The 16,063-nt window shown below is 45.0% G+C and overlaps 1 protein-coding gene across 1 annotated transcript in view; it reads right to left on the reverse strand.

Annotated features, from left to right (window-relative positions):
- RAPGEF6 (Rap guanine nucleotide exchange factor 6) overlaps positions 1 to 13,919 on the reverse strand; it is a 119,041-nt gene extending 105,122 nt beyond the window's left edge. Inside the window, exon 1 of the mRNA XM_017834606.1 lies at positions 13,827 to 13,919. Within this exon, the coding sequence (XP_017690095.1) occupies positions 13,827 to 13,895 (69 nt within the window). The 5' untranslated portion in view covers positions 13,896 to 13,919. The remainder of the gene's footprint in view (positions 1 to 13,826) is intronic.
- Positions 13,920 to 16,063: the final 2,144 nt, after the last annotated feature.

Genomic DNA, 16,063 nt, shown 5'->3' on the forward strand with positions numbered 1-16,063 from the left:
CCTTTGAATACAAACCCAAAACAAGCCCATCTCACCTTTCTCATTCCTAGGAAACCATGATCAACACTAATTTGTAACACAACTCACCAGAGAACCCTCCACCCTCTCGCTCTTCCAGCATTAGCTGACCACAGCCTCTATGGAGGTATAACATATCCACTTTTAAGCAAATCAAGGAAGACTTCTGTTTTAAGAGAGCGAGACCACCATTATTCACTGAAGATGGGGAAAAAACCCCTCAACCTGTTAATACTAAACCTAATCTGAGCATCAAAGTTGGCTTTATAAGCAGCAGTGCAATGCCCTAAATTAAAATGCAGACTTTTGACTCATCAGTTCACATTAAAGGAGAAGATCCACACAGGGTGATGAAAGGCAAAGTCTGGACCCAGCAGGAGAATGCTGCAATAAATATTACACCACCATGATCTCTGGACAGTCATGCCTGTGAGTAGAGACACAGAGAGAACACACACTCTACATCCCAGCCCCCTCCCCAGGAGGAGCAGAAGGATCCAGTATTACAGTTCAGACGTTCTGCACAATAACACTGAAAACTAGGAGATGTCTGCTGCGTGTTCTGTGGAAAAGTTGTGCATTTAGAGTGTCTCAGCCTCTCACTCAGGCAGCTGGCCCACTGCAGGACTTGCCAGGTGCACTCTGTCCCAGTGTCAGAGGAGTGGAAAGCCTGTTATCTAAAGATTCTTGCTTTATTACATAAACATTCACAACTGCAAGAGTTACATAATTATATCTCACATTAAAAAAATGGTTGTACAAAACATGTTCAACTGTAGCATGGGAAAAATCAAAGCAATGCCACTCTAAACACTGAAGTCCACGACCTCCAAATTCTACCCAGTCAGATTTGCTGGATTTGAGACCTAAACTCAGTGCAAGGGAGATTCTCAGCTTTTCTTAAAACCGTGGTTGTGCTCAGCTGTGTTACTGTTAACTGCAGGTCTGCTGTTCCCCACAATCCCTCCTTTTAGCTCATGTGTACAGCGGGGAAACAGAACTGAACAAAGTCTCCTCTCCTGAGCTGTGCAATCCAGCCGAAAAAGGCTCAGGAGTCAGGCTGGCATGGCAGGCTGGCACAGACACAAAGAGAAGAGGTCTTTCCTAATGATCACAGCAGCTGGATGATGCCCCTTTGCCCCTGTACAGGTCAGTTCAGAAGAACCAGAAGACTCCACCAAGCCTCTTGTACGTCACCTGTAACGGTGACTTCCATCCCTGGAGGAGTTTGCTGAAGGAAGCCTCACCACCCAACACAAATGGAAGCAATAAATGCATTTGACAGGAGGTCAGCAGCCTAACATAGGACTGCCAGTTTCCTTCCTACTTCAAATGGGAAACAGGAACAGAAACTCCTTCTGCAACAATCGGAAAGAACAACTTTACTTGGCCAAACCAATACAGCCAAACGTAGGTTGGACATGCTACAAAGAACCCTGAAAATCAAGTAGCATCAAGTAAATCAGATTCAAGTAGAATACCATCCATGGATAACCCACAATATCTAGTGGCCACTGGCAAGCACAACCCTCTGTGACAGAGTGTAATAAAGCTCCCAAAATTGATGTGTAACAGAAGCAACTCCATCACCTTTCAACGCTAAATCCACAATACAGTTTACAAAGGCAGACCTCACTCTCCAGCTCCTTCACATGCAGACTGCCAAGGTGAAAATCCTTACAACAGCTCTGGAACTCTCTAGGAATTCATTATTTGGCCAAAAGGCCAAATTGTCTATGCCTGCAACACAACACACCACTCCAAGAACTCCCTCCCTCCAGACCAAGAGGACACACATTTGAGGCTCATTATTAACCATTCTTTGAAGGACAGACTGCTTAAATGTCAATGCTTTAATCAGACACAAAAAGATTACAAAGAGAGAATCCCTTAAGGCAGTTATTTTTGTTCTATTTGTCAAGAACTTGCTACACTATTGACATGCTAGAAGCTAACCAATAATTAGCAGAGCTAAGGAACCTCGAGAAACCAGATGCAGAATGCTAATTTGTGCATGCTTCCCTGAACTCAGGGTATTTCCAAAATACTGTACTGAAATCATCAAAAGAGGAAGAAGGGTGTATCACAGTTTCATCAAACAAAGGAAAACCCTCTATATTTTAAGCCCGAGGCCATTGAAACAAGAAGACCTCCTAGTTTTAGAAACGGCTTGGCAATACCAGCACGAGCAGAACTCTTTTATGGAAAGGTCAGGCCTCTGACAGGGAAGGGCATCAGAGCTCTGGACAGCCTTTATCAAGCTGTTCTCAATACTCTCCTCAATGAAAACTCAATTTTGCATGTGCTTGGCAGAGTGGGAAGAAACGCTGCAACCTGGAAGTTTATCCAGAATGGTCCTAAGAAGTTTGCAGCCTCTTTGCGACTGCCAAGGCCACCAGAAGCCACCTTCCAGTGCCAAGGGCCTCAATTCCACCTGCAGACTGCCAGTCTCCACCCTTTCCACTCCTGTGGTGGGAGCGGGAGCCGGCTGTGTCCGAGGGTTCTCAGGCAGGGCTCTGTCATGGAGCAAACAGCACGGTGTGGGATGAGAGCTTCCAACAGCAGCGTGCAGGGACAGCAAACCACTGCTGACATGTTTGCCTGCCTTCCTTCCACCCCTCAGAACTGACACTGGCAACAAGTGGGCAAAACCTGGGCACTGCCACCACAGTTTCCTCTTACACAGACACACACACACAAGTTCGTTGACTATTACTCTCTTACTATTTACTTTCACTGTAGGCAGATGCCCAGCTGTCCTTACACAAAGTGACACAGGAAATGGTTTTGTCACACTAAACATTACAGAAGAATTCCTCTCTGAAGCTTATATAAAAACAGTTTGGGAATACCACCTGAAGAGATTTTCTTTTGTAAATTATTAATTTTTTTTATTACTTTTTTTTTAATTCACTACAGTGTTTTGCAGCTTTAATACTGTTTCTGTGAGGAATTTAACACCTACACATCTTGACTGCCTGCCCTCCACCCTTTGCAGTTTTAGAGAACAAAAGCAGAAAAGAAATGTATTTTTTTTCCATTTGGCAACTTTTCTGAATGCCAAGTGTACTTGCAGTTCTCTCCCACCTCCTTCCACACCCTTTTCTGGCCCTTCTTCGCTATTCTAATATCCCCAAGGAGTTCCTATTGCAAGATCAGTAACAAAGCACTGGGCTTACCCTTTAGCTCAAATTAAGCACCTGGTTACTACTTAACCAGTCCATGAAATGAAATGTTTCAATTCAGATACTACAATAAGAAATAGCTTTGTAAAAAAATATTACATTAAATATTTAAATTTTAATTCACCAGTGAAAAACTCTTAGTTAAATTATCACTCCACAGATGAAACTAAGTGCATGACCCCACTGCATGGGGAAAAATATGTACTAAAGGAAGTAAGTTCCAATAAAGAATTCCAGGCCAGGATTTCACCATAATTTCTGGTTTTACTCTCAGGGCTGTCACAGCTGTCATTAAAATGAAAAAAACAGTTTTTCAGGAACAGTAGAAGCAAGGAGAGGAAAAGTAATCTTGGAGCAACAACACTTCACACGCCCCTTGGAAGATCACTGGGAACAGTGATATGCTCTAAGTCCACTTGCTCCTCCTGCAAGGTTTGTATGCAGCACAAGTCTTATTACCTTCTGAAAAGAACCAAACTAAGCTTGATCTTGGGAAGTTGCAGGTAGGAGATGAGCTGGTCACCAGCTCCCCCCAGCAGGCTGGGGTGTGATAGGAGGCACTGCAGGCACCCCTGCTCGCTGGAGCTGCAGATCTCCACAGCTATTGGGGAGCACCGAGTGTTCTGTGACAGCAAAGGTCAGGAACTGGAGTCATTTTTCAACCTCCTATAAGCTAAATTTACCTATCATCATAGCTGGGAGAACTAAGCCTCAAAACATCTGATCAATACCAATGTATGACCTAGTCTGCACAGTCACATCTGTTGAGCCCTAAATCCTGCATTTAGTGTGAAGATTATCATGAAACAAGCTGCTGTGATCTCTGGTTTTTAGTGACAATTACTGTGGCCAACAGCTTGAAAAATATCTGTAAATACTATCTGTGTAAGCTTCCAGTATGCTTTGAACCACCCAGTGGAAACAGGGAGTTTGTTTTACAATCACCTCTCAGGCACAAAAGCCTCGTTGGTAACTGTATGGTCAAGCCAGAAACCCCCAGAAGCACTGAGTGAATCTTCTGAAGAGCTTCTTGGAACAAAATATAAACAAAAAGAATAGGAAGGATGTGCAAGCCCTCCTAGGACATCCTGAGAGACCTCTGAAAGCTTGAGGTACAGAGACAGGGCTGCACACCGAGCATCTCAAGGCAGATACACACCAGCATCAGACACTGAACCTCCTGAACAAGATGAAGGGGAGGGGAGGGTGAGAGACTTGGAGAAGACTTTGTGCTCCAAGAATAATTTCACGGGAAGATTCAGAACACTCGATGTATTCTGGAGATGTTTGGTTAAATATTCTTACCCACACTCACAGCAGATTCTCACATTCCTTTAACCAACAACTAGCACTGAAGCAAGAGGCACAACGCTACTGAAATCCGAGCCTGAGTATCCCTCTGGATTGGGATTGTTACAGCAGGAGAAGCTTAAAAGGGAAAACGAAAAAGCAATAAAAGGAGATCAAACCACACCTGGTAACAGGGGTTTCAGACAAAGCTGTTCCTACACCTACCAAACTCTGGACACATTAAAGCACGACACGAAATTCTTCTCACAGGTAACAAGTGACAGAAAATGACCTCAAGCTGCTCCAGGGGAGGTTTACATTGGACATTAGGAAAATTTTTTTCATGGAAGGGGTTGTCAAGCATTGGAACAGACTGCTCAGGGCAGTGGAGGAGTCACCATTCCTTCCTTGAAGTGTTCAAAAAAACTGCGGATATGGCACCTGAGGACATGGTTTAATGGGGAATATGGTGGTGGTGCTGGGTTGACAGTTAAACTTGATGATCTTACAGGTCTTTTCCTACCTAACGAATCTGTGATGGTATGAAATTACTGAAGAGCATTCCTTTTAGGCTGAGGACAGCTCTTCCAGAGGGAAGACACTGCTCCCTGCCATCACTGACCATGGAAAGTTCCTCCCTCAGATACAGGAGCACAATTCCTGCAAGCACCCTCTGATCTAGTGAGCTCTGCAGCAGAACCACCACCTTCTTCTTTCCTCCCACATAAGATTCATACATGTAAGAGTGCCTTAGAATATAATTTCCTTTAAACCCCTTATTGTTAGCATATCTTTGAGAAAAGACACCTAAAAGCCATACACAAAAGGTGTGCAGTAGACACTCACACGTGCACAGCCACAAACCAGTCACAGAAAGCAAGCAACACCGACACACAAATCATTACAAAGCCAAAATGTTCTGTTACTTTTGCTGTGGCCCTACTTCCTTCAGTGGACCCCAACCAGCAGAGGCAAGTTAGATGAGGCAACAGCCTCTGACTTTTTTTGTGTAACTACACACGAGAGAGATACTGCACATTCATTACACTTAATTAGGACGTTCAGATACAACAATTCCACCAAGATTTAGACAGAAGAAATGCTGGAAGCCACCAGACCAGGCAGCACACAGCTGTGCTCATCAGTTCCATTAATTCCTGGGGTGGTCCCATGCAGGGCCAGGAGTTGGACTCAATGTGAGTCCCTTCCAACTCAGGATATTTTCTGACTCTAATACGATTCCTCAAGCTCCCCGAGGCTCAGACTTGTAGCTCTGTCTCAGTTAGACCCAACTGCACTCTTCTCCTCAGGTAAGCTGGACTAGAACTGGGAGACAGGTGTGCCACACGTTTCAGAAGGCTGAGCCAGTGTCTGAAGGTATCCACTCGCTTGTACCCCGTAACAGAACAACATTCCTACTCACTGCTCCACTTTAATGAATCAGAATTGGAAATGACATCCAGGAGACAAACCAGGATGGTGGAACAGCTTTTCACCTTCTCATGTGTAACTCAGTGACTCACTCCACACAAACCCTGAACTTTGTGCAAACAATGCCAGTACACAGGAGCCATTGTCCCCGTGGTTATTAGTGCACTGTAATTTCATCTTCTCTTTAATACATCCATGTGGTTTGGAGGAGCAGGTCCAAGAGGCCACTGAAAACAAAAAGGTCTGTCACAAAAACCCAGGTCTGTCCACATCACAGAAAGCAGAAGCAATGCAGTCCCGAGGACCCTTCACAGACCCATATTTAAAGGAGATATTTCACACCCCAACCAGTTTTAACACCACCATGCCAAGGCAACCACCTGGACATTTCCAGGAGTAATGCCCATGACTTTACACCATAATGACATTAGTGCCAGACACTCTTTTTTTTTTTTTCCTTTTTAAACAGCTTTGGTTCATAATGTTCTTGCAAAAATAATTAATCAGGAGAATTCATATACCTTCTTCAGAGCAACAAACATCACAATGTTTCTCTGTTTCCATCAGAGTTAGTTTTACTCCTTTCATTCTTGCCCAGATTTTCCCTTCCAGGGCAGTCTTCAACATTCTTACCCACAGTATGGGTTAATAAGGACATAGACTCTAAAATCAAAAAAACCTCACCCACCCCAAAAATTCATGCTATTTTCTCTACTTTTTTAATATTACCTTTTTTGAACAAGGAAACTTTCTTAGACAGACTCTAAATTTAAGAAAAATCTATTTGTCAATGTTACTTCAAAAAAAAAGCCAGGAAATGTATTCGAAGCTAAAACAGCACCCTGAAACCTGATTTCTTTCGTTTGAACCATGAATCTATATTTGACTGAAGTCAACAGGCTCTAACTGTTAAGAAAGATGGAAAAAATACTTATTTCTGAGAACCACTAGCAAAGTTTCCTTGCAGGTATTCCAGCCAGACAACAGCTGCAGAACAGCCAAACCAGAGCCCTTCTCTGTGAACATGGTACCTTGTCCAAGGCTCGACATAATGTTATTTGTATCTCTGAGATATAAATAATCCAAAGACTAACATGAGCAACACCTTCAAGCTTGCTGCTGAAAGCACAACAAAAACAAATGCAAAAAGATGTTCAAAACCAAACAAAAACCCCTTCCTAAGACAGATACTGAAGCCCTTAGAGCTGAATATTTACATATATTAACATTTGTTAAAAACTGACAAACGCTCCAATATTGTATTTTGGTTCACTTGAAACAACAGATGGATTTTATTTTTTAACGTCCAACTAATTTAGGGCTGATTTCAGCTTCAGAAAGTGTGTTGTTCTTAAGGTTCTAAGCAGTGATAATCTGAGTTATTTGTATACTGCCATGTGCCAGGTTGTTGAGTACTTCTGGCCAAGAATTCGACTGCACGTCACGAGCGTGGAGCTGTGTCCACACGGCAGTGAGAACACGGAATAACCAAACAGCCCCCATTTTAAGTAAGATTTTGTGAATTCAAAGCCAATCCCATGATCAGCCACAGATTAATTACGCAAATGGAGGTTAATTTCAACTGTGCAGAAGAGAGATTTGACCCTGGCCAATCTCAGGGAGGAGGACAGTCACATTTTACCTGCACTGGGTTCCCAGGGATGTTTAGGAAGAGCGACTGACTGCTGCCAACATGAACCAATTGGTGCCTGTTTGAGCTCTGGCAATGAAAGACTGAGACGTGTCTGCCCAAGAACATCATCCTCCATCACCTCCAAAAACAAAGTGCAAACACAAAGTTTATGAACTTGGATTATCAAGCAGCATTTGCTGAGTTAATACAAGAGTTTGAACCCTTGGCTTTTTTTATTACAGGAAAACCACACATCTAATTGAGATGAAGACTCATGATACTACACTGTATTAAGAAATAGAATAATAAGACACAACTACCCACCCAAAGCAAAAGACAAAATAGAGGAAAATCCAGAGCACTGAAAACTTCCTAACTCATCAAGCTGGCAGCTTAAGAGACGCAGTTTTCCCAAAGCTCCGAGGCTTGTCGGACAATCCTCCAGGATTGTCAACACTATTTATCATGAGCTTCAATACATTAATTTAATGAGCAGCTGGGAAAAAAAATGTGGCTTTGTTTTACCTTCAGCTGAAAGCTATGTGGCAGGGAAGCACAGGAGGAAGAGAGAAGGTTTATTACTGTTTCATTAAAAGTAATAAGAATTTCAGGACCTGCTTCATTAACAAAGGAACTATATTCTGCTTGTGAATAAGACTCAATCTTAAGAGCTGTCAGCCACCAATACAATATTCAATGTGCCACTCCTCAGGTCCCTCTGTTTTGAACTTTGATTTTACTAGATGGCTATAAAAAAAGCTTTACAACACATGTTATTTAAAGAGACTGAGATTTAAGAAAATCTCACAATTCTAGGTCTTTTCTAGTCTCAGCAAGATGCTCATGGAACCTGGTGTCAATGGAGGAGTCCATGCACTCTAAAGCTGCAGTTACTCAACATTTTTGCCAATGAAACAATTGACTTTTGTGCATTTCATTTTTCAATTCTTACTGAACAAAAATAAAACTGTCGCCTTCACAGAACTGCTTATAAATTATTCCTAATTATATTATAAGGTTCTGTGTTTTCCTAACTGCAAATAATAACTGTTGACCTACGAGTACAGAAGGGCACACAAGGACCCAGGAAGGAATTTATCAGCAGTAAATTGCAGGCCTGTCAGTACCATTTGTATCACTTTGGTTATCACCAGTGTTAACCAGTATTTCCACTTTGAAGGTCTCTTCCAGGCACAGTCACGTGCCAGGACCAACCCCAGGCTCTGCCAGGTAAGGGATCCGAGTTATGTAGCACTGGTCAGTGCAGCTCTGACAGAGGTTTGGGGAGGTTCTCTGGCAAAGGCCCCAAAGCAGGGACACAGAGCAGTCTCAAGGATTTTACACCAGGTGGGTGCTGCTCATCTTCACTTGGAGCTCCAGAACTGTTACGGGCAGGACAAGTCTTACAAAGTGTCACCTGTAAAGAACAGATTCCTGCCCAAAAAATGGGAATGGAATTGTAAGACAGGGGTTAGGTAGGAGAAAATTATGGCAGGAGTTAGGTTTCCATCACTACTCTGTCCCTGTTTTGGAGGCCCACATATTAGGAGTAAGGTATTTTTATTAAACACAAACCAGCACCTGCAACTTCATTTAACACAAATTTCTTTTGGGCTTTCTGGTAACTGCAGGCATCTCCATTTCTGTAGTGATTCTACAATTCCATGTGTTCAGTGACTATCCAAAACCAGCACCCTTGTTACAGCAACACTCCTAAAAGCTCACAGCAAACTGTAGAAACAATAGATTTTAGCAACGGCTAATCCCATTTCACCTACCGAGTTTTCAGAAAATTATTAAAAGGATGAAAAAACCCACTTCAAAATACCAGTTATTTCTGGAAACAAGAAGCAGATGTTCTCTTCTGTTTGGCTCAGCTGTGCTACAGTACAAGACTGCCTTTGTTATGCTGTCAGCAATAATTTATTTTATTTATTACAGCCATTTTATAATGCCCATCGATGTACTATTTGTGCATGATTTACATCCATGCAGATCCATTTCTCTGTATCTAAGCCATCAAGAAGCATCATATACACACTCCAAACAGCAGACCCCGTTATGACACAATTCTGCAAATTAGGTTTTTCCTCTTTCCACTGTATTAATAAAAAGAGAACAGGAAGAGAAGGAGGGTAGTTAGTATTGCCAAATAAAGTCAAGTTATCATTAATCAAGAATTAATGCAACAAGACAAAGTTAGGAAAATACAAGAGCTCGGAGCATAAAAATAAACTCCAACTCTTTGAAGTCAAACAAAGGCAAAGCTTTCTGAACCACGAAAGTAAACACTGTCTAGAACAAAGTCATGAAGAACTAAAAGAGACTAAATTGGGGAAAGGATCCATTAAAAATGGAAGAGAGCATGCCCATGGGAGGGGAGGGGAGGAGAAGGGAAGGGAAAGAAAAAGGAGCACAGTCATTTGCTGTTTGGCCCTATCAGCCACTGAGCCCTTATCTGAGGCAGGCGTTAAACCACTCCCCAAAAGACCAACATCAGAGCCTTTGTGCGGATCTGATAAGGAATTGTGGGCCTCGAAAAAATTAAACCTTTAATGAGAATGCACACATGGTGGCATGAGCATTCATCCTTCCCTCCTACTGCTTTGAACAAAAGGTTTTCTTCTATTCTATTTTCTGTTCTATTTCTATGTTCTTCTATTTCTTCTAATATTCCCAAGTTACTAATTTAACATCCCCACCTGTGACACAAGAAACAGCCAAAACACTGCAGAGTAAAGCCCATATTCCCATCCTGCAAGAACTGGAGGATCTGCATGTATGAACACTCACAGATTTACCACCACACACACATCTGCATAACCCTGGAAGACAAATGCAGGCATTAAAATATTCAACGAGTGTATGAAATCCTACAGTTTAAATATAGGTATGACTTTTTTTAAAGTGATTAAGTATCCAATTACTGCCAAGATTTCCTCTCTCTGACAAGACAGAAAGGATGATTTGTTAGGATAATCTGTTATCCAAACTAACATCTGAGAGAAGACTCACAGATTCTGCACTTTCAGGCTGTACCTGAAAGACAGATTTATATCCAGAGTCAGCCCAGGGTCACAGTCCATCATGGAACCAACAAGTCAGACGTTTGACTAAGTGGGACTCACTCAAATCCTACAGCAGCATCTGCCACATACATGGACATCAGTCCCCCAGGAAACATTCTGGAAGCCTTTCCAATAGAAAAGTCACTTGCACCATATATTTACAATATGCCCCCTACAATGATGCACTAGAGGAGAGGAAAGGCAGAGGAAAGGCATCAAAACCTCGGGTAGTTCTAAAGAAAGTTTCTAAACAGAGTAACACAACAATTACATAAAAATGTACACATCGTTAAATGCTTGCTACAATCTCTAGAAGTTAATCAAAATACCCCCCCAATAAATTAAAGATTATAACACAAGAAGCATCTGAGTAACAACAAAAAAAAAAAAATCAAGTGTGTACATGCCTAATATGCATAACTTAATACACTTTAACAATTAGCAAACATTGGAATGTTACCACAACACTGAAAACTTGCCCTAACAGAGATTTTTTCCAAACAAAAATATTCACGGCATCAACAGAAAAAACCTTTACTTGAGCAAGCCATTGAGGTAATTTTCAAAATAAGTAAATTACAAAAATATTTGAGTGCTTCCCTGCTTAGTTTCGTAGTTCTTAGAAATTAAAACATTTTGCCAAGAAAGAGACGTAAATCAAAATCATATGGATAATTCTACTACTTGTAAGCAAATTTTGGCATGTGGAGTGTTTATCTGTATTTTTCCAGACTCTGTACAGATGACAGGAATGAAGCACCAGACCATGCTACTAATCAGCACAGCCCCAACCCTGTAATTTGTGATAAATACCCAGGTAAACTGCTCGTATAAAGTGCAGGATCAGAAGCAGAGACGGGGGCAGAAGGGGGCTGAAAGTGATTGAAAGTCATGTGGACAAGCAGCTTTGGCTTATCACAAAATGCCGCTCACGGCTTGCGGAATTTGGGGGCTCCTGCACAAAAACGCAGCCAAAGGGCACGGGCAGCTGATTCCATGTGGGAGGAGCTGATGATACCTTCCCCCGAGAGTAGGAGGGGAGAAATGAAGCCACACTTTGTGTCTGTGTACAAGTGGATACTTCAGGACAGGAGTCACCAGATTGTACATCCTGTGCAGGGACGCCCGAAATTTGGGTCTGACCCGATGGCTGCACTAAGGTTTCAACTCCCCTGCCCCCAGTCCTGCAGCCTACACAGGAGAGAGAGGACAAGTCAGGATGCTGAGCATGATTTTAAATAAATAAATGAACGAATAACACTGCAGATGTTTGAGGAATATGCCAGCGTGACTGCGACAGGGGGTTCGATGCTGTGCTTTGTACCTGAGCAGGTAGCACAGACCCAGAGCGGGGACCCCCCGGACACCCTGCTATCGGAACAGGGAAGAGCTTTTCCTTCTAAATATATACAAACAAAAGTACCCCGAGAAAACAAAAGTGATTTGACTGTAATTATCCACTCAGCAACAGGCAGCAAGAACAGAGGACCCAATCCTGCCAAGTTTTAAGTACATGTTTAACTTTAATCACGAGTAGTCTCGCTGTGCGGTGTCTCTAAAAGCCTGCCAAAAAAGGGCCAGATTAACAAGGGAATTAAGATTTTTTTTTTTTAATCATTTTGGAAGCGCTATTAGTTAGACAAGCAAAGATTAGATTTTTTTTTTTTCTACAATTAAGATACCTTGGCAAATTCAAACCTGCACACAACCCTGATGTCAGTCTCAATGGGAACCTACACAGATCCACACGAAACCCCAAGCAGCTGGACATGGTGATACCTGTCAGTTTAACATTACAAGGTTAAGCAAAATAATTATTTTAAAGCAGTTTTAGCCATTTCTCACCAAAATAAGTGGACAACCCTAAAGAATTCCATGACAGCTGCTGGGTGGAAAATTGGGGATGCCTAAAAATAAAGAACAAACAAGCCCTACACAGCAACAGATGTTGGTACAGTGAGTGGGGAGAGGTTTTGGGCCAGGCCAGATTACCTGTTCCCCAAAGTCCAAGCCATGACGAGCCAGCAGGGAATGCCAGCTCATGAATGACACTTCTGTGATGAACCCAGTTGCCCAACACTGCAAACCACACTGGCAAAGGAATTTTGCTAACTGAAGACTCCAGCTGAAGAGAGAGAAAGAAAGGTCTGAAGCAAGAGGGGAGTTCTAAAAATAAGGGGGAAAGAACGAACAGAGAGTCTGCCTCATCATTAATTCAGAGACACAGGGAGGAATGTGTGGGATATCCCAAGGCGAGTAAACATTGGGACTGAACATCTGTATTTCACTCACGAGGCTGACTTGAGAGGGAATGGGGGACTCTGTCCTGTAGGACGTACTCCAGAGCAGCTCTCCCTGAGTTGCCCTTTCATATTTAACTTATAAGCAAGGCCAGGCAGGACATTCTGCTCTTCATGAAGTATCGAGGGAGAACAGATGTTTCCCAGTCTCCAAGGGACAAACTCAAGAGTGTATCACTTCATACCACTAATTCTTGAGCACTTAAAAAAAAAAAAATCACAGCAAGGGAAACAACTAAAGGAAGGCAAAGGGTAAGTAAGCAAACAAACTCCAATCAGCCCTTCAGTAAATGCAAACGCTATCAAATGTATTTCATTATTAAATTAATGCTCCACGGCATTACCATTCCCAAAAATACATGGCTGATTACAGACTAGCTTGTGGGGAAGGGACAGGGAAGGCAGTTAATTGGAAAGTGCATTTTATTGTAGCTTACCAGCCTCGCACATTTCTACACTCCCACTCACTGCAGAAACATCTTTATGAAGTCTGCGCAGCGTAATTAGTTTGGTTTTGTTTAAATCTGCATCACCGTGCAGGTAAGCAAAGCCTTTCAGCTCCCTAAACTTTTTCCCAGAAGTTTTGCATCACTGAAATATGCATCATTTCACTTTCCGGCGATCTGCTTCTCGTTCTTCCTCTTCTCCCCGCAGCTGGCCCGGCACAGCCCAGAGAGCGCCCCGTGCCCGTACCCGGGGCGTTCCGAACCGCGCCGGTCCCCGGAGCTCGGGCTCGGCAGAGCAATGAACAAACACCGCGCTCCGGGGCCAGCCCGGGGGGAGAGTGCGAACACAGCCGGGCACCGCGGACCCCGCGCCGGCGGAGCGCGGCTTCGACACGGGGAAAGCGACAAAATAAACAGGGAGAGCCGCGCTCCGGGAGGGAGCGGGGCCGCCTCACCTCGGGAGTGCGCTCCGCGGGCTTCTTCCTTAGCGCCTGTTTGATCCTGGGCTCCACCGGGGCGCTCATCCTCCCGCGCCGCGGGGCTCCCGCCGGGGCGCTCCGGCCGCGACACTCGCCCCGCGCGGGGAGCGGAGCGGGGCGGCTCGGCGAGGCCGGGCAGGGCCGGGCGCGGTGCCCGCCGCCGGGCTGGCGCTCGGGGCTCGGCCGGGGCTCAGCGGCGCTGGCGGCGCTCGGGGCGGGCGGCGGCGGCTCCCGGCGCGGTCCCGGGGCCGGCGCCGCTCCCCATCGCGCCCTGCGCCAACTTACCGGCCCGAGCGGGACTCCCCGCGCGCGGCCCCCGCGGCTCCGCCCTCCCGCGCCCGCACAAAGCCGCGCGGGCGGGCGGAGAGCTCCGCGGCGCGGGGCGGCGGAGGGTCCCGCGGAGAGGAGCCCCCGCGGGCGGGGGGCGAGCGCGCGCCTCCGTTCGAGCCGCCGGGGAGCCGCCGGTGCCGCCTGGACCCCCCGCCCCGCTCAGCCGGCGCGCATCCCCCAGACCCGGAAAAGCGCGAGCGCGGGCGCTTTAACCCGAGAATCAGCGAGAGGGGCGAGGGGCGGGGCGGAGGGGCGGGCGGGGCCGGCGCGAGCTCCGCCCCCCTGGGCGGGCGGGGGCGGGGCCGGCGGGCGGTGCGGAGCGAAGGCTCGCGAGGCTCGGGAGGGACCCGGCGCGTGCGCGCTGAGGCGGCCCCGCCCCCGCGCTGTGTGAGGGTTGGCGGGGCCTGGAGTTTCTGCTGGAAACAGCTTTTGTGCCGCCTCTGCGCCCCAAATAAAGCGTTTTCTGCATTCACCTACACTCACAATAAAGCATGTTCTGCATTAATTGCGTGTAGTGCACGTCAGTTGGGATGCGCTGCCCCAGACAGGGTCCATGGGCAGGGCTCGCTTCGCTGTCATGGCACCGCTGCCCCTGTGCTTTGCCTGCCTTCCCACCTTTTCCTCGCACTGCTATTCGCAGGACATTGGCCTCCGTGATTCCTGAGCTGCTCCAAACCTTTGGCTTGGGGAGTGACCCCATCCCTGTGCTGCCCACCGAGCCCTCGGGCATGAGGGTGGAAGGACCGGCCTGCGAATTGGGAGCTCTCTATATTAAATATAAAAAAGCTGCTGGCACAGCTCGGGAGCCCTGTGGGGATTTACAGAGTTCTCCCAAGCCCCGTGTTCCCAGCACCGACGGCCCCTCGGGGACACCAGGAAGCCGCCGTGTGTCAAACACGCCTCGGAAGATTTCCTTCCTACCCCAAGTCCAATTCTGTAAATTTAGGAGATCAAAGCTATGCAGGCACACAACTTGTGTTTGTCCTTTTTTTTTTTTTCCTCTTTCCTTCCTAACAAACAAGAGTGGTTTTGTTTCTCCCCTTTCTCCAGTCACCCCTTCCCATTCTCTTTACCACTTGCCCTTTATGGCACAATCGTCTTTGTTGTGCTCAAGGACTTTATTGTCCATTCCAAGTTGTTTTATAATATTTCTAGTGTTTTCTTCAAAGAAAAAGCTGAGGAAATATGACATTTCCTCCCCTGTAGACTGTGCTGGGGCTGTGCCTGGTACCATTGCAGATACAACAGCGGGATGGACAGCCTGGATCTTAAAAGCAACTACCCTTAACATCACACAGTCATTACCCTGCAACCATGACAGAGAGAACATAAGATGCTCTCAAAAATGAGTTGGTTTCAGTCCCATAAAGTCTAGCAAAGCTCATTTTCTTTCTTTTTTTTTTCCTTCATTTTGAACTTCCGTAGTAAAAGTAGCATTTCCAAATACCATGTCTATTATCGTTCCAAAGGTCAGAAGTTTGTACTAGTTATTTGGCAGAACACGTTATCCTTTTTCAACTTTAGTACATAAAATATTATTTCCACTAGTGTGGGAATCTTCTGAGATTCCCTGCCAGGAAACCAAATGGAAAAGATGGAGATAAAAAGTTCTCCTGGATAACTGAGGAAAAGCAAGAATAAAAGAACTGAAGCATGAATCCTCCTTTATTACGATCCTTTTTTTTTCTTATTATTTCCTTCTTTTTTTTTATTTTTAACTGGAGATGTAACAGCAAATCAAGTAATTTTACTTTATCAGCTCAGTTTATATTTAAAGATAATGTAAAAGACTAGTCAATACTCCCCAGGTGGAGGTGGCTACAAAAAAAATATATTAAAGGCTAGGAAAACACCCCAGATTTTGCTGAACTCTGTGCTGTCAC

The sequence above is a fragment of the Lepidothrix coronata genome, unplaced genomic scaffold (assembly GCF_001604755.1).
Source record: "Lepidothrix coronata isolate B3197 unplaced genomic scaffold, Lepidothrix_coronata-1.0 Scaffold236, whole genome shotgun sequence".
In the NCBI taxonomy this organism is placed as follows: domain Eukaryota; kingdom Metazoa; phylum Chordata; class Aves; order Passeriformes; family Pipridae; genus Lepidothrix; species Lepidothrix coronata.